This window comes from Mandrillus leucophaeus, unplaced genomic scaffold (genome assembly GCF_000951045.1).
Source record: "Mandrillus leucophaeus isolate KB7577 unplaced genomic scaffold, Mleu.le_1.0 Scaffold66, whole genome shotgun sequence".
NCBI lineage: Eukaryota > Metazoa > Chordata > Mammalia > Primates > Cercopithecidae > Mandrillus > Mandrillus leucophaeus.
The window spans coordinates 2,865,356-2,886,935 of NW_012107141.1; the positions used below are offsets into that span (position 1 = coordinate 2,865,356).

Sequence of the window (21,580 nt, forward strand, 5' to 3'; positions counted from 1 at the left end):
TCCTCTCTGCCTCTGTCCTTCCCACTCTGTCCTTTTTTTTTATTTTTTGATAGGGTCTCAGTCTGTGGCCCAAGCTGGTGTGCAGCGGTGTGATCTCGGCTCACTGCAGCCTCAACCTCCCCCGGCCCAGGTGATTCTCCCACCCCAGCCTCCCGAGCAGCTGGGACCACAGGCACATACCGCCACACCCAGCTAATTTTTGTATTTTTTTTGTAGAGACAAGGTTTTGCCATGTTGCTTAGGCTGGTTTTGAACTCCTGGGCTCAAGAGATCCGCCGCTCGGCCTCCCAAAGTGTTGGGATTCCAGGCGGGCACCAACACACTTGGCCTTGTCCTTCTCTTGGTCTCTGTTTTTATTCCTACGCCCTTTCCTTGTCCCTGTCCTGATCTCTCCCTTCCCCGTTACCCTGTCTCTCTCTCCACTTCCTCTGCTTGCCCTCCCCTCTCTAAGGCCCCACCCATACAAGCCTGAGGTCACAGTGTGGGTCAGAGGCAGAGGACGCTTGGATCAAGGTCTTCCGGCTCCCAGGCCAGGGCCATCCACAGGCTCCTAACCTGGAACGGACTCCAAAATTTACCTAAAATTATGTGCAAAATGTTATGGCAGGGCCTGTTTATGTGTGTTGTATATACGTGGATTGTGTGCATACTCATGTGTATTTGCATGTGTGTTGTATGTGCATGTATGTTGTGTTCTATTGTGTGTGCTTGTGTTTACATGTGTGCATTGCTTTGTGCATGGGTGTTGTATGTGCATGGGTGTTAGGCATGCATGGGTGTTACATGTGCGTGGGTGTCATGCGTGCGTGGGTGTCGTGCGTGCATGGGTGCACATATGTATGCATGTGGACATGTGCCTGTGTGTGCACATGTGTGTTGTGTGTCCATGTGTATTGCCTGCATGGGGGTTAGGGAGTTCTGTGAGTATTTCCAGAGAAAGGCACCAAAATTTCTGGAAGGTTTTCAAAAAGGTTTATGCCCTAAAAAATTAAAAAAAAAAAACCACTTCTCCCTTCCTGGCTGAACCTGGACCTAACTGTGTGGTGGTTCCAACGGAAGAGGGCATGGAGCCTCACCCCTGGCAGCCTCTGGGATCCTTCTAGAAGCCTTTCACTGCCTTCCCAGCCTGTTGGAAAGGAGAAAAGGCTTGTCTTGGGAGGGGCCAAAAGAGTGACTTTAGTCAGTCCAGGAAACCTGGCTCAAAGGTTCGCAAAGCAAGGAAGCCTTGAGATGGGGCTGAGGGTCCCTTCCCTCTGCTCTGAAACTGAAGTCCCACAGGACCTGGGGACAATCAGTCTAATGACCAAACCACCCTGTGATCAATTTATCTATCTAAAGATCCATTTCCCAAATACTTGCATTGATCAGTATGATAGCACTCACATGCAATAAGACAGTTTCAGCCTCCTATTGAAAATGTGTGGCATCCCTTTTTCCCATTGGCTCACCTTTGAGTATTTCAAGGATTTTTTAAGCCAACTTATCTAAAAATTCTAATTTTAAAAGTATTTTACAATGAAGGCAAGCTCAACTGGAAAAAAGAACAGCAAAAAGAGATGAGTCTATTCAGAAAAGATAAATGAGCTGAATTGTACATGCGGTATGTAAATTTGGTAAATATTTATTAGACAGGGGAACTGTGAGCAGACATTGCCTATAAGCAGATGGGTTAGAAAAGCCTGGAAATATTCCCAACTAGGCAACATAGCAGTTTCCTCCCCTTTGCTAATTTTTCCATCCTAGGGAAAGTGATGCAAATTAGAGGATCAGGAATGGCTGACAATTGTGTCCTTAGGCAAATGGGATGCAAACCCTGGGAAAGGCCTTGATGAGGGGAAGCCCCAAGAATGTCTGGGTCCAGGGGAATTCCCCAAAGGACTTTAACACTGGTAAATAGTCTTAAGCAGGAGGACATTTTCATGCTGGAGAAGGGCGAGTTGGCAGAAGTGGCATTGTGACTGCCGTGGGCACCGCGGCCTTGCACTTTGATTCACACTCTCACATACTCAAGTCACGCCCAGGCCCTGTGCCTGGGAAGGCCCACTTCCTCCAGTCCACGACTTCCCAGGTTTATTTTTATATCTCATCTCCTGATGCTTCAGCTCAATGGAAACTCCATGAAGATGGGGACCGAGTCTGCCTTGTATGCATTTATTTGCCAATACCTAGCACAGTGCCTGGCACGGAGCAGGTGCTCAATAAACAGCTCTGGAGCCAAGGAACAGAGAGGAGGTGGTATCAGAGGTTTGGCTAAGTGCATAGACTTTAGAGTCAGAAAAGCCCAGGCTCTAACTCCTGCTCTGCCATTTCCTGGCTGTATGACCTGGGGCTGCTCACTTAACCACTCTGAACCTTAGATTCCTCATATATAAAATGAGGATAATCATACTTCCTTCCCAGTGGTAGTGTTGCGTTCATGAACCAGTGGGAAATGCATGTTTTGCTTGGCTCTCTTTGTGGGATGCCTAAGCATTCTATAAATGGGAAACTAGAAGCATTGGTGCTGAGCCTCAGGAGGCTTTGCAGGCCGTGTGGAAACCGTAAGACCTCGGGGCTCCCGTGGCTTCCAGGGTAACATGGTGATGAGAGGCTGTGTTCCGCAATCAGAGTTCTTGGGGTGAAGTCCCAGAGGTACTACCCACCAGCTATGCCAGCTTGGGCCAAGTACCGCCCCTCTCAGCCACAATCCCTTGTCAGTAAAATGGGGGTGTTGCTGATAACAACATCTGTCTCAATAGATGAGAGGGCTTGATGAGATGATCCATGTAAGATCCACAGTGTCTGGGTAGCAAGGACTCAGCAGGTAGCTGTTGCTGTTTTTCCAGAGCCGCCCACACCAGCACTTGTCTTCGGGAGGGGTGTGCTTCCTCTGGGCTCTAAGTAACCATCTGAGCAGCTCTCATGTCATGCCAGTCTTGTGAGAAGCACTGCACCTGCATTACCTCCTGGAAGCCATGCGCAGTCATCCTGAACGGCACACACAAGTCCCAGAGTGACGGGCACGCAGAGTGCACGAGGCTTGCGATCTGCTTCGTCCATTATTTATCACTGTCCAGGCCGAGGCTGGTGGGCACGCCAGCTCCAGCTCATTGCCGTGGATGGAAACCATTTCCGAGGCTGCTCCTTGCCAGCCTGGGGATCTGCCAGTAGCTCCAGTGAGAGGACAGAGGGCAGGGAGGGGCTCCTCATGAGGCCCCGTGTAATGGAAGCGGATGGCCATCCATCACCAGTCAAATGGAAGTGCCAGGATCCCTGCCAGCGGCCTCCGTCACTGTCACAGGGGAGGTGAGGCTGCAGAGGCAGAAAACACATCACTCAGCGGCCACTGAACCCAGAGCCCCCCATCCTCCTGGAAATGAGAATTGTGGGAGTGGCAGAATGGACCATGGGCATTGTGACCTGGGGCACAGGAGGCTCCCCCCGCCCCGCCCTCATCACACTCTGCTCTGGTTGGGGAACTCTGCTCCCTGACCTCAGCTGGAGGTCAGCCCCCTCTTCGGGGAGTACACAAGCATCTGGCCTGGTGTCCCTCATCCAGATGTGCCAGGCAGGCCACCCAGCAGACCCTGCTGAGCTGTGGAGGCAGACTCCTGGGCTCAGAAGAGACAGCGACAGAGCAATGCCCGAGCCACACCCTGCATCAGGGAGCAGACGCAGCCTGGCGCTCTGAAAAGGCAGCTGGGCCAGGAGGGAAGCATTCTCTCTGCAAAGCTCCGAAGAGCTCTGCACCTGTGGAGTAGTCACTTCCCTTCTCCAGCTTCAGCTTCCTCAACTTCGAAAAGGGGGAAACTACACAGAAAAGAGACCGTGAGAACAGCGTCCGGTGCCCGGCAGTCCCCTGTGACAGCAGAAGCCTATGTCGGAGCAGCTGGAGCCCAGTGAGACCTCAGGGGCTCAGGGGCCCACGGTGCATCTGAGGGCTGAAGCAGACTTGACGTGGTGGCTGGGGACAGAGGCCAGCCAGCGCAATGCAGGAGGGAGGAGTGACACATCCCCACCGCAGGCTGGCTGCTCTGCTGAAGCAAGGGGCTCTCCTTAGGTTTGGACATTTACAAAAACTAAAACCCGCCTGCCAGGCCTCGGAGATGTTTTATGTCCGTGCGCGGAATGGACAGATTCTGCAGCCCTCCCGAGGCTCTCACTAAGGTGGTCCCCGGCCCATGCAGTTTGGAGAAGCCTCAGGTCCTCTAGAAGGCAGCCGCTGTGGGTACTGGAGTCAGGGAGGGAATTGGCCTGGGGTCTCCCTGGGGTGGGGATAAAGTGACAGAAATCTTCCTCTGACCACAAGAGGCACATTCTGGGAGAGAGACGCCTAAAGGTATTGTCAGCAGCCCACAGAGCATCTGCGAGGAGGCCAGTGCCTCACCAGGAGCCGGGCCTAGGAGGTCACAGAGGAGCCTGCTCGTGGCCCACATTCGCTACCCTTCTGCACATGAGAGCCCCGTGCCAAGCTCAGCTTGGGCTCATTTCCAACAGAGGAAACGCTTTCAGATTCCTCCTGATTCCCCACAGGGAAACCCCGGAAGTGGGTCTCCACATCCCCATTTTTCTGGCAAGAAAACTGAGGCTCGAAGGGGTTTGTTTGAGTGATTGTCCCATGACACGCGAGGACAGACAAGGCGGGCCCTGAGGTGTCCTGACTTGAAGCCCAACACCCTTTGCCTCCTTGCAGCCTGGCACGTCAGGGACAGGCAGGCAGTCCTGATGACTGGGACCCCAGAGAGCAGGTCTGGCCGCTGCCTAGGTGCCTGGGAGGGCATGGAAGAACCAGTCTGTGTGTGTGCCAGGGATAAAGTCCTCTGCTGGTGGTTTCCAGGTAGGGTGACAACGGACTTTGTCAAGGGCACCAGCTATGCTGAGTAATGAAGGCAAAGCCAGTTTCTTACTGTTGACAGCTCTCAGCCCGAAGGAACCCACACAATGACCAGGGCGGGTGATGTGGCAGGTCACAGGGCCTTCATTGAAGGCGAGTGCTTCACCCTGGGCTCATTCATCCATCTAAGAGTCCTGCGTCAACACCTGTGCTGACCCAGACATCAGAGCAGGCAGCGCACTGAGTGACAGCCCCTGTGCTAATGCCGTGCAGGCACCTCTACTGGGCACTGTAGTGTGGGGGAGCCCAGGAGAGGGGCTGAGGCTTCACCTGATCTGGAGAAATGCAGAACTGGTAGGCAAGGAAGGGCAGTGCCTTCCTGGCCGAGGTAACACAGCCTGTCGAGGTCCCCGAAATGAGAGGCACTGTGGTTCATTCAGGGAACATCACATTCAGTGAGTGGAGCAGAAGCCTGTGTTAGATAGCCAACTCCTGGCCCCTGGGTTTTGAGATTTGGTAGTCATACCACCTTCCCTCCAATCTTATTCCCTGGATTTTGGCTGAAGGTTAATGTGACCTCCCCACTTCCCATGGGAACCAGAGGCAGTGGGGCAGGGAGAGGTGGCCCTGGGGCTGGCAAGGTGGGGAAATCCAGCTGCGGATCCCCAAGGCACTCAGGATTCTCACAGCCCGTACAACCCACACAGAAGGAAATTTACCCAGAATGGGCTCAAACGGGTTTCATCAGCGATCTCCTTCCAGGGCGGCTAAGTAGGGTTGTTCAGGCTGCACACTGTACAAGGAGCCTCTCTAAGGGTACCATTTGCATGGAATGTATATATTTGTTTATTCTTTTCATATTTTAATCACAATCCTGTTGACTCCAAGGAGGAATCACTGGTGTATTTGTTATGAAAAATGTCTGACTGATAGCAGTGGAGTGTCTTAATCTTATAAAATGAGTATATTGCGTCACCGGTATGACAGGTGGACGACTGCATTGGCCAGTGGCCGCCCCATCCCCTGCCTGCCCTCTGGGCTCACAAGCCTGTTCCTCTCCCTGCAGTTCTTCCTATTCATCCTGATCATCTTCCTGGCGGAGCTCTCAGCAGCCATCCTGGCCTTCATCTTCAGGGAAAATGTACGTACCAGGCCCCAAGCTTTCCTGCCTCCTGCTATCAGCAAGAGATTGGTGGCCATTCAGGTCTGGCTTCTCCCCTCACTGAAGGGTCTCAGAGAGTGGGCAGCCTCTCATCTGGCACTTCCAGCCCAAGTCATGGCCCCACCCACCTGGCAAGGCCCCCCCAGGCCAGAGAGAGACCCCAGTAAGCCTGTTCCTGCAAGAGCTTTTCTCTGCTCCCAAAGCATCTGGTACAACCCCATAAGAATAGTCAGAGAGGCTATCCCAAGCCCTGGAATGTAGGAGCACAGGGCAGACTGCCCTCGGAGGAGGCCCTGGCTGGTATCCTCCTGGGTACCTTGGCCTCACAGGCCACCAAGTTCCAGAGGCTACAGGCAGCTAGCCTGCCAGCTGCCACCCCTGAGTTGACAAGAGCCAGGCAATAGCCAAAGGGAGACGGGGGTGGGGGGAGGGGGAAAGATGAGAGGGGAGGAGGGGCAATGGAACAGGAGACACAAGATGGCCCTGGGGTAGAGGAGGCAGGCCGGGAGGGTGGTCAGCACGGAGCAGAGGAGGCGGCCACCACAGCCTGTGGGCAGACACATGTGCCCAGATGATCTCCTCTGCTAAGCAGCACCCAGGGCCCTCGCCCTTCACTGCTGCCGGAGGGGAGGAGAATGTTTTGGGAGAAACTGAGACGGACTCTTCTCGAAATGGATGTACAAAGACTTCTTGCCTGGTGCTGTAGCTTCTTCAGGGCCTGGGACCCAGGGCGTCTGCTTGGCTCTGTCTGGGGAATAGCTCAGGATGGAAGGGGTGGGATGAGGGGCAAACTCCCCACCCAGATACGCCCTCCCTCTGGGCAGAGCTGCAGGCGGAGCGAGGTCCTCAGCGCGCCCTGACCTCGGCTCCATGAGGTGTGCCTGTGTATAGCCTTCCTTTCTACCTTGGGGGTAAGGAGACTGCCCCAAGTTGGTGGTTTAGGAGAATCCCAGGGGGCCTGGTACCAGGATGCAGAGCCCCTAGCTCTGATTCCCCCAGCTCCCAAGCAGGTGGATGGAGAGACAAGGGAGGGTGGGGGCCGCACCCAACTGCCAGGCCTCAGCCCATCTTCTCCCTCTGCCCCCAGCTCACCCGAGAATTCTTCACCAAGGAGCTCACCAAGCACTACCAGGGCAATAACGACACGGACGTCTTCTCCGCCACCTGGAACTCGGTCATGATCACAGTGAGCGACCCCCCAGAGAGGCTGTGAATGTTCAGAGGCACGATGCCCAGTGTTCACGTGCCCACGCCAGGCATGAGTAATCAGACCTGGCCTGGGAATCAGCATCCACGCAGCATTCCAGGCACACTTGATCACAGCCCATACTTGGGATGAAACCTGTTTGCTATCCCTGTCTTGGCTCCCCAAGCAATGGTCATTATGATGATGATAATAACCAGAGCAACTGTTTATGGAGGGCTAAGTGCCTGGTGAGGTAGGAATTGTTACTACCACCCCTGTTATAGAGATGAGGACATTGAAGGCCCAGAGAAGCTGAGTGGCTTTCTCATGGTCACACAGTGGGGACAGGTGGAGCCAGCCCATGCCCAGTCTTCTGATGCCACTCCTTTGCAGAGGCTGTCTGTCCTTCTCTGTCCCTGCCCCTGTGTCCTGCTCCTGCCCACCAGACCCTTCTCTGGGATCTCCCCCTAGTTCGGTTGCTGCGGGGTCAACGGGCCTGAAGACTTTAAGTTTGCATCTGTGTTTCGACTCCTGACCCTGGACAGTGAAGAGGTGCCGGAGGCCTGCTGCCGGAGGGAACCCCAAAGTCGGGACGGGGTCCTGCTGAGCCGGGAGGAGTGCCTCCTGGGAAGGAGCCTGTTCCTAAACAAGCAGGTACCAGCCCTGCTCTCCAGACAGGGGAGTGGGTCTATCGGGACTCGGGTGACCAGAGCTGGGTGGGAGGTGCTATCACCCCAGAGGGTCTGAAGCTACCCCAGAGGGTCTGAGTCCCAGAGGGAATCCCCGGGGAGTGCTGGCTGTGATATGGGATGCCTGCACCTGAACAGGGGCTGATGGAGGCTCCGTCCAAGCCCCTGAGATCCAACCAAAATGGGGAAGGATGACAGTGGCAGATGGTCTGAGGCTGGAGTGGGCATTTGGGCTGGGGCTAAGGGGTAAGTAGGAGTTTTCCAGTGTTTCCTGAGTTTCTGATAATGCAGGTCCAAAGGGAGGGAGGGGGAGAGAACAAGAATTACACAATGGGGGGCCCTTCTTAGCCATGCACGGTATTTTGGAGGAAGCTCTCACTTGCCATGTGGGGCTGCCCTAAGGGAGCGAGGTCTCCTTGACCTGACTCTCCAAGGTCAGAGAAGCTCCTGGACTTTTCTGGTTCTCTTGCAGCCTGTGGACTTCCTCTCAGCCTTGGAAGAAACCCTTTCCCTTCCTGCACATGCCATTTCTAGGAAAGACGAGGGGCTGGCTTTGTGTGCCTCCTGCCCACACCCCCGCACGAGTTCACAATGCCCTCGCTCTTAATCCCCTTCTTCCTACTGACCAGCCCCCACCCTGCCAGTGTGGGTGTGTGACCAGGCTAGGCAGGAGGAGAGGGAGGGAGAGGATGAGGATGATCTAAGCCTGGGCCCTGGGCCCTTGCTTGAGTAGGACTTTAATGAGGGTCTCATGGAGAGTTCCAGATGCAAGAGACACAGCAGGGGACAGGAGACAAGGCCCCTGTTCCTTCGAGGCTCACAATCTCAGAGGAAGTGCAAGATGAACAAGCAGCAAACAAACGAGAAGTAATCATTTCACATGGTCATGATTGCTGCGAAGAAATAATACCCTACAGATGAGGGGCTAGAATGGGCCTTGGGCGGGGGCTCAAGGCAGAGTTTGCAAAGTCCCAGAGGAGGTGACAGTGAGCAGAGGCCTGGGTCTTGGGGCTCTGGCGGGCCCTTTCCAGCCTCAGCTCTGCCCCAGGAACTCAGCCCCTCTGGCCCTGGCACCTCCACATGGATTCCTGAGGCCCTGAGGGCCACATTCTCTCTGTCCCTCCTCATCCTGCCTTCCTGCACTGGGGGAAAGAGGCTTAGTAGAGAAATGAGGGCCCTGAGTTGAGGCCACTGTGGACGTGGGGCAGAGAGACCCGCTGTGGGGAGCAGCTGCAGGGTGGGGAGGGGAGTTTCAGGCTTCCATGGCAGGTAGGGATGGGCTGTTAACTGCTGCATTGTCTTCGCCAAGACACCCTCTCATTCCATACGTTGGCAGAGGCTGCTGGCTGCCCCCTATGTTCCATTCACCCCCGCTCCCCTGCAAAGAGAATGGTTCTCACACCCCATGACCACCAGCTAGAGGCTGCGCTTCCCAGCCTGCCTTGCAGCTAGACCATGTGACCGAGTTCTGGTCAACCGGAGGCTAGCAGAGGTGATTTGTGCAACTTGAGTCGCATCCTTAAGAGAAAGTGCTGTGCCCACCCCTCCTTTTTTCTCTGTCTGGGACTTGGCCCCTAGGATGGCAGAGCATCCAGAGAGAAGGAGGCTGGGCCGTGGACAGTCCCATGGTGCAGCGTGACCACCAGAGCGCAGGGTTTTATGTGAAAGACCAGTGAATTTCTCACTTGTGGAAGGGGTTTGAGATGCCCGTTGCCAACAGCCAAACTTAGAGCCTTCTAATGCTACTTGTAAGTTTTTAGGAGGCTTCCTATGGGCCCCGTTCTGCGTATAAGATGTGCTTCCCATTTCTGGACTCATCCTCTGTTAGGGTATCTCCTTTCCTCTCCTGGGCATGTCTTCAAAATCGGAGCTCATCAGAGAGGTCCCTGCACAGCCACGTTCCTTCTTTCCAGTGACTCTGTTGTTCCTGAGGATCTGAGATTGGCTCCTGGGGTTTCTTTGCTGAGACATTCACGTCCCTCCTGGGCATTTCTTCCCATTAAAAACCTGCTGCGGTGGGACTGTCTCTATTTGTCTTTTTCTCCAAAGCCCCCTTGCTTAAAGCCCAGGATGCATTTTTTTTTTGGAGGCTGAGTCTCGCTCTGTCGCTCAGGCTGGAGTGCAATGGCACAATCCTGGCTCACTGCAACCTCCACCTCCCAGGCTCAAGTGATTCTCCCACCTCAGCCTCTCAAGTAGCTGGGACTACAGGCACGTGCCGCCACACCCAGCTAATTTTTGTATTTTTTGGTAGAGACCGGGGTTTCACCATGTTGGCCAGGCTGGTCTCGAACTCCTGACCTCAAATGATCACCCCCTCGGCTTCCCAAAGTGCTGGGATTACAGGCATGAACCACCGTGCCCGGCCCCAGGATGCATTTCTGACTTTGCTGGCAGGTCCATGGCAAGGATGTGGGAAGAGTTGAGTTCGCTGTGGGGGTTGGGGTGGGGGTGAGGTGTGCAGGGATATGTGGCGTGGCCACAGGGGCATCCTATTGCTCTATGGCCCCCTGGTCCACATTGGTGGTGGACCTGGGTAGACAGGGGGCTTTTACACTGTGCCAGTGAGAAAGGACAGCAGGTAAGACCAGGGTGATGGCGGTAAAGACAGACAGGTGTGTGGATCTGAGAAATGTTCAGGAGGCAAAATCTACCAGCCTTCGTGATGGGTCCTCATTGGAGGAGGGGCAGGAGGAGTTGGTGAGTGACTGGCTTCTGGTTTGGGGAAGATCTTGCATTCAGTCTAGGGCATGTTGAGTCTAAGAAACCTTTGGAGGCCAGGCACGGTGGCTCATGCCTGTAATCCCAACACTTTGGGAGGCCAAGGCCGGCGGATCACCTGTGGTCAGGAGTTCAAGACCAGCCCGGCCAACATGGAGAAACCCCATCTCTACTAAAAATACAAAAATTAGCCTGGCATGGTGGCATGCACCTATAATCCCAGCTACTTGGGAGGCTGAGGCAGGAGAATCACTTGAACCCGGGAGGCAGAGGTTGCAGTGAGCTGAGATCGTGCCACTGCACTTCAGCCTGGGCAACAGAGTGAGACTCCATCTCAAAAAAAAAAAAAAAAGCGCCTTTGGAACAGCCGAGCAGAGGTGCCCAGCGGGCAGTTGGGTGTATGGGGTGGAGCTGGAGGGGGTTGGTGCTGGAGATGTACATGTGGGAAGCATTGTGTGTAGGTGACCATTGTGGTGGCAACCGGGCCTGGCTGCCCCTCATCAGATGAGGTGGAGGGTGACTGTGGGTGGCAGCAGGGGGCCGGGGGATGTGCCCATCCAGCGGAGAGGGAGGATGGCACTGGCAACAGCCCACATGGTTAGAGGACTCATAGTCTGTGGTGGCAGGCTGGGGAGCGGCTCCCCGCCATGCGTCTCACTGGGTGGTGACAGGGGAAACAGTCCTGGGGGAGAGATGGTGGGAGGCAGTGAAGCAACCTCCAGGTGTGTAGATGTAAGTTCTGAGCTACAGCAGGGCCTGGCCCACAGGAGGGAGAACCCAGCCGCCCATGCCAACCCCCTTTCCCTTTAGAACAGAGGAAAGACGGGGAATTTGGAATCCCCCTCAGTGTAAATCCTGGCTTCCCTTCCTCGTGTGTGACCTTAAGCAAGTTAGCCACTGCTCCTCCCTCCCTCCCTTTTATTTTGGGTAAAGTGCAGGTAAGACCCCTCCTCCCTGAGGGGCTGTAATGAGATCAAGTGAGAAAGAGCCCACGAGGCCCCAGCAAAGTTATCAAGAGAGCAGACACTCAGCGTGGGTGGTGGTGTACCGTCCACGCCCCAACCCCCCCAAGGGTGTCTCTGTTCCTGGGAAGCTTCCATTGGCCAACCTGGGCTGCTTGGTTAAGTCCAGGGGCCTGAAGGGTCTTTGGTGCCAAAGCCTAATAGTGGAAGATGAGCTGTCAAGGCCCAGGTGCCACACAGCAGGGCTCAGCTTCCCTCTGCTGGACAAGATCCCCAGCTTCTTGCCAGTTTCCCCGGGTAAGGCATCTCAAAATCAATTTCATGCTCCAGAAGAGATGTGCTGCTTCTCCTGTCCCCTTCTGTGTGTGTGTGTGTGTGTGTGTGTGTGTGTGTGTGTGTGTGTGATAGATTGTATTGCAATAACACTCAACTCTATGCTCAGACACTTTCCACCACTCAGGATATGCTGAGAGCACGGCACGGAGAGACAGACAGTAATCCTTGGTAATCCTAACAGGGATTGAGATTGAGAGTTTGCTACTTGCCAACACTCTTCCTAGTGGCTTACCTGCAGTATCTCATTTTATCCTCGCAGCAATCCCATGAGGTAATCTACCTGGCCCCATTGTATAGATGGGGCAACTGAGGCATAGAGAGAGGAAGTAAATAGCCCAAGGTCACACAGCAAGCAAGTGGCAGCGCTGGCTGGGACCCCAGGCAGCCAGGCCCCAGGGCTCACCTGTGTAACCACTGCCAGCTACCACTCTACTGAGCCATTGCTATTCCCTGTTTGGGAAACCCCTCAAAGAACTTTACAAACCCAGGGTGTGTGCTGGGGCTGCAGGATGTGGAATGATGTGCGTGTGGCTGGCGGGCACGCAGAACGCTGAGGGGATGATGGGAGGGCCGAGGCGTCCCCTGCCAGGGCTGATCCCAAAACAATGCAACTCGTCTCTCTTTCCTCCCTTGCAGAGCAGGTTAGTTTTTTGCAGTTATAGTTCTGCGTTTTAGGGTTCTAATGCCTCAAAATCGCTTAACAAAGGATTTGGGGCTCCAGCATGGGTATGCTGGCAGATCCGGGATGGACCCTGGGCCTCACTGAACAGATGGGCCAGCCCTGAAGGGACCCCCAGCCACAATGATGTCCTGACCTGGCCTGGGGTAGGGACCCCTGGGTTGCCCTTAGGACTCCATCCCAGTCATACAGCCCATTACTGGGCTCCCAGTGCGACAGCAGAGACAAGGCCTGAAGGTCCAATTAAGATCTTTTCTCCTTGTTGTCATCTCTGGGCTTGAGGTCTTTCAAAGCCTGGCCACACACAGCCTGGTCACTAGAAATTACCTTGGGCATTGTCCTATAATGCTGATTCCTGGGCTCCACACCCGACCCACTGACCCAGTGTTGTGAGGCGAGGCCTTGGTATCTGCATTGCTAAGCACTTCCCGGATTATTCCCACGCACACTCAGTCCCGAGAGTCTCATGGACCCAGACCGTTGTGCTGGTGGGGTCTGTTTCTATCTGGGTATATCCCGTTTGCTCCATGGGGCTCCAGGGAGGGCTTCTGGGGGCCTTCCCGGCCCAGCTCCTGGTCAGCCTCCAGGCAGGTACTAGGACATCGCCTGGCCACTAGTCCCAGATCAGGCCCTGCTGCCCACCTGCCTGGGTACAGCCTCAGTCCCACTTTTGGCCAAAGGGGCTGGGTTTCTGCGTGATGGACAACAGAAGTGAGTATGTGAACACCCAGGAATCCCCGGTCTCAACAGAGCCCAGAAATAGCAACCGTCGCCAAAAAAGGGCTGGGCATGATCTCTCCACCCCCACCTGGGGACTTGTTCCCTTGCAGGTTCTCAGCCTGGGCCCAGAGAATACGCAGGTTCCTATAAAGGAAGGAAAGTTCTCCCACTTTGAAAATATGTGTCATTCAAAGCAAGTACCATGCATCAGTCTCTGTGGTCAGCATGGGGGAGGGCAGAGTTATGAACATGAAGATGACAGAGGTGTGAGGTGCTCAGGGTCAGAGGGGGCCGCAGCCATGGACTGGCAGCTCCTGGCTTGGCACTGGCTTGCTTTTTCTCTGTCTCCCCACGCCCCATTCCTCTCTATTTATCTCAGTCTCTATCTGGATCTCGATCTCTGTCGCTGCCTCAGTTTATATATATCCAGGATCGCTTAAGAAAGCAGTAAGAGCATGGGAATTAACTCCAGAGCCTGTGGGCTGGGCTGGTTTAGAAAGCTGCCCGAAGGAGGTGGCATGCGAGCAGCGATTTGAACACTGGGCTGTGTTTCCTTGGGGAAGTGGCTGAAAACCAGAACTCCTGCAGCCAGGCGGGTCACGAGGAACAGGAGGGGAGTGGGTGTGGGACAATAGGGAATGGGGTGGGGGGATCCTGCGGACCCCAGGGAGCACCTGTTGCATCTGAAGGCAGCAGCTGCTGACGGTGCTGATGTGAAAAGGAATAGCTCCCCTTGTTGGTTCTTCTGATTTCTCCAGAGGTTCAGATATTTGTGGGAAATTTCCCAATCTTCCAATCACTGTAGTAGCAACATAAGGCATGGCCTGCACACTGTCAGTTCTCTGCCTCACCTTAGGGGCTGTGTGGCAAGGAGGATCTTTGGTGCATTGCTGCCAAGTCGCTGTTTCTGGGTCTCCTGCCCTGCACCCCCTCCCCACTGTCCTGTCTCAGCAGCCGTGTGATAGGGTGAGAGCTCTGGGGACACCTGCCATGAACGCTAGTCCACATGCTGACTCTGACTCCAGGACTCTCACCCCTGGCCATAACTTCACCTCTCATCCCTCCCTCCAAGGGCTGTTACACGGTGATCCTCAACACCTTCGAAACCTACGTCTACCTGGCCGGAGCCCTTGCCATCGGGGTACTGGCCATCGAGGTAAGTAAAGGCCTCCACTTGTTCCGCTCCCCAGGATGAAGCCTCACTTGGAGCCTAGGCAGATGCCCCCAGCCTCCCTCCCTCTTCACTTCCTTCACCTGGGACCCAAGGGGCCCCCACTGTGGGCATATGGGGTGGTAAGCCCGGCTGTGTCTCTGCTGCCTGAGAGTCATTCTTGAACTCTGGAAGTGAAACATGGGAGCCAATGTCCCAGAAGTGGGGATGGGTAGGCCCTGAATGTCACACCCACTCCCTCCCACTCCCCCATCCCCATCCCCACCTCCACCCCAGCTCCATGGTCCAGAGAGATTTCACGCTTGCAGAGGCATCGGCACAGCTGCTTTGAAAGACAGGCTGCAGCCCGTGGTTCGAGATCAGGCCTTTTCTCTGTGGGGTGTCCAGGGCCTACGGGGCCTTACTCATCCATAACAGTGGTCTTAGCCTCCTTTATCTAAGGGCCCCTTGAAAGGTGAGCTCCTGCAGACCGTTTGCAACCACCACTAGGTGGCGCCTCAGCCAAAGGGAGGAGCGGCCGCCTCCCATCTCTGTCCTCTGGGATCTATGTATGCCTGGCTGAACTGAGCGTTGCCCACACCTAACCAAACCCGGGAAGGGGCACTCTGGGGCCTCAGCCAGTCCTCGGCCTGCGGTGGTAGGAAGTCAGGCAGCCGGATCCTCAGCTTCCCCCTCCAGCAGCCTGGGCACCTGGCACCATGAACTTCACCTTGCCTGGTTTCCCACTGTGCCTGCAGCCCACCGAGTGCAGTTTCCTGGAGGCTACTGGAGATGGCAGAGAGGGAGGGGTCATTTATTATTCATTCATGTATTCAACAAGCACACATTGAGCCCTACTCTGCGCCAGCACTGTTACAGGTGAACAAGTCCCCTCATGAGAGGCAACAATGAACACGATAAATCTGCAGCAAGCCCAGGGAAATCTGCAGCAAGTCCAGGGAACTCTCAGGAATGTGTCCCATGCAGGAAGAGCATGGGCCCTAGAGTCCGGCTCCCAGCTCTGCCTCGCTCCAGATGCGGGATTTCTGAGTCACAGTTTCTTCATCTGCAAAATGGGCTGATCACCCTGCTCCCAGGGCACAGAGGGATTACAGATGACGGGGACGGCATGCCGCTGGGACTCAGGAAGCAGCATCTATATACTTGATCTGCTGCCTCACTCCCAGCCCAGCCCATGAGCCTGGCTGGCCAGCCCCATGGGAGGCAGAATCCTGCTCAAGACGGATACTTTTACGTGGCCCTGTCCTGGCAGCCCCTCCCCATGCCAGTGAGCCTCCTGGTGATTTGGCCATGACCTGTGGTCTGGGGACTGTTCCCTCGGCTACTTGCAGTGAGCTCTGGCCATGGGGACATCAGCATATCTGGTCAGTCCGTGAGCTAGGGTCTCCCTGCCCCACCACCCCAGGCCAGGTGTTCAGGGATGGAGCGCCTAAATCCGGGAAGGGCTGCAGCTGCTTGCCTATTCATAGCAGTCCTGGTAACCTTTACTGAGCATCTTCTAGATAACAGACACATTACGTCATTAGGTAGTTGCATTACACTTATATCTCACCACCTTCCTGTAAGCTGGAGGGGAGCCTGCAGGGGTTGTGAGCATGGGCTCTGGGGTCACAATGCCTGGGACTCAAACCCTGGCTCCCCTGCTGGTGGCTATGTGACCTCAGGTAGGTTACATACCTCCCAAGAAAGCACTTAAAACTGTGCCTGGCACATGGCAAGCTCTGGATACATACTGAGGCCCAGTGCAGGGAAGTACTTTGCCTAAGGACACCCCCTGGTATGTCAGGGAGCTGGATTTGAACCCAAGACTCAGTTTCTAAAGTCCTCCTGATCCCTGACTCCACCAAATAAAGCCAGGTATGGGCTGGTGAGAAGGGCTGGCCCCAGGGGAATGTCAGGAATCCCTACGGGAGGAGTGTGTTAAGAGGGACAGGCATTCACTCTGCCCCGGAGGCAGGTGACCCTTCCCCTGGAGTGGACCAGGCAGCCCACAAAGGGCCCAGCCTGATAAGCCAGTTTCTGCTTTTTTCCCTTTTTTGCAGCTTTTCGCCATGATCTTCGCCATGTGCCTCTTCCGGGGCATCCAGTAGAGGGTGTGGCCTGAGGCCCGAAGACTCGCCCCACCCACCACTGCCCAGCACCCGATGCCCTCCCCTGCCCCTCCCCGCTGTCCTCTTGGCCCCAGGGGAGAAGATGAGGCCATCAAAGATGGCCAGGAGAAGGGCCAGGGGCATAGAGCTATTTTTTTAACAAAACAAAATGAAGACAAAAGTATGGACTGATGTATCCTCACCTGGACTCAGGGCAGGTGCCGTGGGCTCTCTGCAGAGACCCCAGCGCCTGGCCCAGGATGTAGGCTGCTCTAGAGACCAAAGGAACACCAGGCCCAGTGCCCTTGTTGGTCCAGCCAGACCCTGGGCCCTCTCTCCTCACTGCACCAGGACCTGATGCCAAGAAAGTGAGGATTTAGGCAACGAGGAGGACAAAGCAAATCTCAGAGAAGTCATCAAAGCCCCACAGAGATTCGCTGGCACATCCTTGAGGACTCGGAACCCACAGCGCAATCCCTGGTCCACTGGAGGATGGACTGTCCCCTGTTCAGGCCGGGGTCAAGAGTGAGCTGCTGAAACGGCATCCAAGAATGGCCCAGCTGGCAGGATCCTTGCATTCCCCATCTGTTGGACCAAATACTCTCAAAGGCCCAGAGAGGGGCAGTGGCCCATCCACAGACACACAGCACAGGCATGACGGAATCTGAGTTGTCTCCAGGCTGCTGTCACTGCATCCAGGGCTCTGTCAGCTCTGCTGCCCACATGGACCCCTGGCCTCAGCATTCCGGTTCCCCCAGATGAGAGAGGGCAAGCCAGCCAGGAACCGCCTCCTCCCTGCTCTACAGCTAAGAAAACACCATTCCATGACTTCCCACCGTGCCCTCCCTCCTACCTCCCTACACCTCTCTCTCTGAGTCCCCAGGAACACACAGGGGCGCACCTCACATTCCCTTGTCCACACTGCCCACCTCTCCCCACAAGCCACCCCCTTCCCTGTCCTTCCCCAACTCCCCAGCTCCCAGAGTGGAAGAAATCCCCAAGATCATCCGGGTCTCCCTCTCCACACCCAGAACTGAGGCTTGGGTACCTTCAAGATCCTTGCCAAGACTTCTCCACCCTCTTCTTGCATACCTCCAGGGACAGAGAGCTTACTACCTCCCAAGGCAGCCTCCTGCCTTTGGACTGCTCTGACTTTAGCATCAGCTTAATATACAGAAGAGGTTTCTGTTTTTCTGTGGCTCCGTCCACGGCATCCCACTTGCCTGCTCTTCTTCCTGGAGTGTTAAGGTCACACATTGACTCCCCTGAGCCCTCTTCTCTCCAGACTAAAGAATCCTGAAGGCATCGAGGCCATTTCTGCTGCAACAAGGTTTCCTGTCTCTTCACTGTTCGCACATTTCTTAGTATACCCTCCAGGCTTGGGCAGGGAGACTCGCAGACGCACACCCACAGGTATTCAGTTCTCAAACTCTAGACGAGTGTTGGCAACTGGATTGCAAGATGCCCCTATCCTGATAGATCAGGGGTGGCTGCTGGAGGCTGTGCTGGGGATCTGAGGTTTGGTCTGGGCTCAGTGAGAGATGCGGTGGAATCCTGATAAGTGATGTCTGCCAGGCACCGTAAGTTTGATTAGTGATGTCTGCCATGGGCAGGGATGGAAGGAGCAGTGTGATGTCTGCTGTCTTTTCTCCCCTCTCTCCCTGTTCAGGAAGAGCTCATTCTGTCTCACAAGCCACCAGCACCCTGTATCAGCCTCCAGCCTCCCCTCAGGCTTTCCAGTCACCAGGGACACTCGGAGTCACAGCCTAAAGCCCAGTGTTCCCTGGCCTGTGCTCCTGCCCCCTTCTGAGATGCAGCCAGAAGCTCTGTGCCTGCTGCAAAGATTCAGGTGGACCCTCCTCCAATCTCCTGCTGTGCCTGCCAGTCCTGGCCCTCCCACCAGGTCTCTGAGCTCAGTCTTTAACAGCTTGCTCTGGCAGCCCCATAAATGACACCTGAGCTCCACAGAAGCTAAGCTCCCGAGACCTAGGGACCTGCCGCTGGTACCGCAGCCCAGCCTGGGGCCTGGGACCTGCCCCTCTTGAACCACCTACGTGCTTAGCCCCAGCTTTTTGGAAGAGGCAAATGTCTGGTCTGAGAATGACAAGGAAAAACAAAAAAACCATGCTGGGCAGGACTGAGGCAAATTGCACAGCTTTATGGCTCTAATCCAGGGGTATCCCAGGCTTCTAGGGCCCATACGAGTCAGAGGGAGAACCCAGGAGAAAGGTCTGGTCACAAAGGGAAATCTGACAAAGGTGGGTTCAAGGGCGGACACAGACTGCTTCTCAATGGCTTTCCACAAATGTGCCAAGGAACCCTCAATCAGCCCAGATTCAGTTCCCCAGCCAGCCGCTGGCCATCCTCTTAGCCTAGAAAGGGAAGACAGGCGGTTTTCTGCTCCTGTTGGCATTCGCCCAGGCTGGTAGCTATTTGCAAGGCTGCCTGAGGCCATTCCTTGGAGGCAAGGCAAAGAAAGCTCAGCCCAAATCAGGCTTGAGCCTCCCTCCACAGCACAGGGAGGAACAGGGTTCAGCTGGCTTGGTCCAGATACAACCCACAGCAGGTTCTGGTGGTGGCTGGCGGTAGGGGTGGGCAGGGATACCTCTTCGTTTCTTTTTACCCCAGAATACAACAGCTCACAACAGAGACTTCCTCGGACCCTGCTAACAGGGCAAGGAACAAGACGACTACACTGTTCATCACAAACCCTGCCTGTATTGAAAGCCACTTTTCTGCTCTGAAGCTACTGCCTCTTAGAGAAAAGGAGTATCTCTTTATGGGCTGGGGGTGAGGGCTCCTCCCCAGGGTCTCTGTTAATTTCTAGCCTTGGTGCTCAGGCCTGTCCGCAGCCTCCCTTGTCCATCTCTCTATCCGTGCTTGAGGGGCCCAGACAGGATTCCCCAAACCAGCTGAGGCCCCAGCACCCCCATCTCCCCAGAAGCCCCTTCCTCCCTCATATGTTGAAAGTCTATTTTAAAAACTGTCTATGTTCCTTGCCGTAGATTGCAGAGCTAATTTATCACGTTTCTCTCCTGTGAGACCCCGTTTTATATAATATATCCAGAGGAAGTTTTGTAATATAAAACAGGACGCCCACACTGATGGTTTTGCACTGGTTTTTGTGACTGTTTCTTACAAAAAGAAAAAGGAACAAAGAATAAATAGTGACCGTGAAGAAAGGCGGTCTTGATTTGGGGGTGGGGATAGACTGGGGTGAGACAGAAGCTTGACAAGAGGCTGCTGATGGCTGGAGGGAGCTGGGAAAAGAGGTGTTCCAGGTCACCCCGAACGGAGCGCAGTGCGGGGCCCACATGAAGCTTTCCTCGCTGGACTTAAGGGCCCCCCTGTCCCTCGCCCCTCTGCCACTGCCTCCTTCCCAACTGTAAGTCCTCCTTGCCTTAGAGTCCCCCTGCCCGCCGGCTGTACGTCTGTCTTCCAGGTCTTATCTGACCCGCAGTCCCCTCCCTCACCCTCTCCCCCAGGCTCCACTACAATTAGGTCTAACCAAGCCACCCGGTATTTCGTGAGCACAGCTCTGTACCAGAGCCTGGCCAGCCCCGTGGGTAAGGCCACGCCACCCTCCCATCCCACGGTTGAGTGTGGAAGACTGGATGTCTCAGGGCCAGCAGACGCCCAGCGCGCAGCCTCATTCCCCAGGTGGAATAATGCACCTGCAGTGATGGGAGGACAAAGCCACCATCCCTATTAGAGGACTAGGCCTGGCTCAGATGGGGGACTGAGGCTTCGGCCCGAGGGCACTGCCCGCTGGCGGCACCACCGGTGGGAGGCAGTAGTGGCTCGTGGCCAGACCAGGGCTTGGCAGCAGGGAGGAGCTCTTTAGGGAGAGGCACAGGCTTAGGTAGCGAGAGACAGATGCCAGGAGAGGGGCCCTTCCTCAGGGTCCAGCCTCCCATTCTGCTCGGCCACGTTTACCAAGCAGAGCCTTGGGGCATCCACTGGAACCACGGTGGTGCCACTGCTCTGCTGGGTACAGGCCGTGGTGCTGTATCTGGGTGTAGCCAGGCACAGAGTGGACAGGGGTGAGGACCCCCGGCAGGGGCCCACCTGGCAGCAGCCAGAGCTGGCTGTACATATAGACACCCTCCAGCCATTCCCGGCTCTATGCCAGGATGGGAAGCCAGTCTGGGGCCTGGGGCTGCTTCTCTCCCTACGCCTGTCCCCAGGGCTGGGGCTTGCCCCTTCCCATGTGTGCCGGTGTGCTGGCAGGAGGGAGGGTTGGGATCAGGGACTAATGGGGGGTGTACAGCACAGGCTGGTGGGCCCTCACGGAGAGACGGGGGGGGGGCACTTCAGCCCCAAGACAGCCAGTTGTCAGCCTTTGCCAGGGTGCCAGGGTGGGGGAGATAAAGGGAGGCGGCTTGCTGAAATGTTTCTACTTATTTCCTGTGCTGAGTTTGAGGGCCACCCAGTCCCACTCAGCCAGGCCCTGGAGGCAGCCAGAGTTGCAGGTGTTGGGGACGGCTCACCAGGAAACAGGGAGGAGTGGGGGACAGGCTGAGCCCAGTGGCCATCAGGCCTTGGGGGACATTCCAGGGCGAGGGAGCGCTATGGCTTTCCTTCTGTTCCTCCTCTCCCAGCCCCACCTCTTACAATGGTCTCCACTGGGGGCTGTGTGTCCCTTTGTCCGTGCGGCCTGTGGGTGCAGCTGCTGGCTGCCTCTGAACTCAGGCTGGTTGCAGGGAGGGGGCTCCCAGGGGACTCCGGGGTCCTGGGGTAGAGACAGAGTGCCCTAGAGCAAGGTCCCAGGAGAGCTCATCGCGCCAGGCCAGGAGAGTGGGGACAGGGCGTCTAGCAGTGTGTGGCCCATCCTCGAAGAACGGCTGAAAGGGAGGTGCCATCTCAGACCGCACACCCTGCCTGCGTGCCCTCAGCTGGGCTGTGAAGGTGCACGTGTGTGTGTGTGAGAGACGGTGTGTGTGTGATGTGTATGTGCTTGCTCACATCATGGGCGGGGTGTGTGTGTGTGGTGTCTGTATGTGTGTTCAGGGTGTGCATGTGGAGAGGGCCAGATTGGGGAGGAGGGGTAC

At 55.7% G+C, this 21,580-nt stretch overlaps 1 protein-coding gene across 2 annotated transcripts in view; it reads left to right on the forward strand.

Moving 5' to 3' along the window:
- Nucleotides 1-19,707, forward strand: part of TSPAN18 (tetraspanin 18) — a 184,849-nt gene extending 165,142 nt beyond the window's left edge. For both annotated transcript variants that reach the window (XM_012001358.1, XM_012001357.1), the window contains 5 exons: nt 5,880-5,954; nt 7,063-7,161; nt 7,633-7,815; nt 14,341-14,424; nt 16,482-19,707. In XM_012001358.1, the coding sequence (XP_011856748.1) occupies nt 5,880-5,954; nt 7,063-7,161; nt 7,633-7,815; nt 14,341-14,424; nt 16,482-16,529 (489 nt within the window). In that variant the 3' untranslated portion in view covers nt 16,530-19,707. The remainder of the gene's footprint in view (nt 1-5,879; nt 5,955-7,062; nt 7,162-7,632; nt 7,816-14,340; nt 14,425-16,481) is intronic.
- Nucleotides 19,708-21,580: the final 1,873 nt, after the last annotated feature.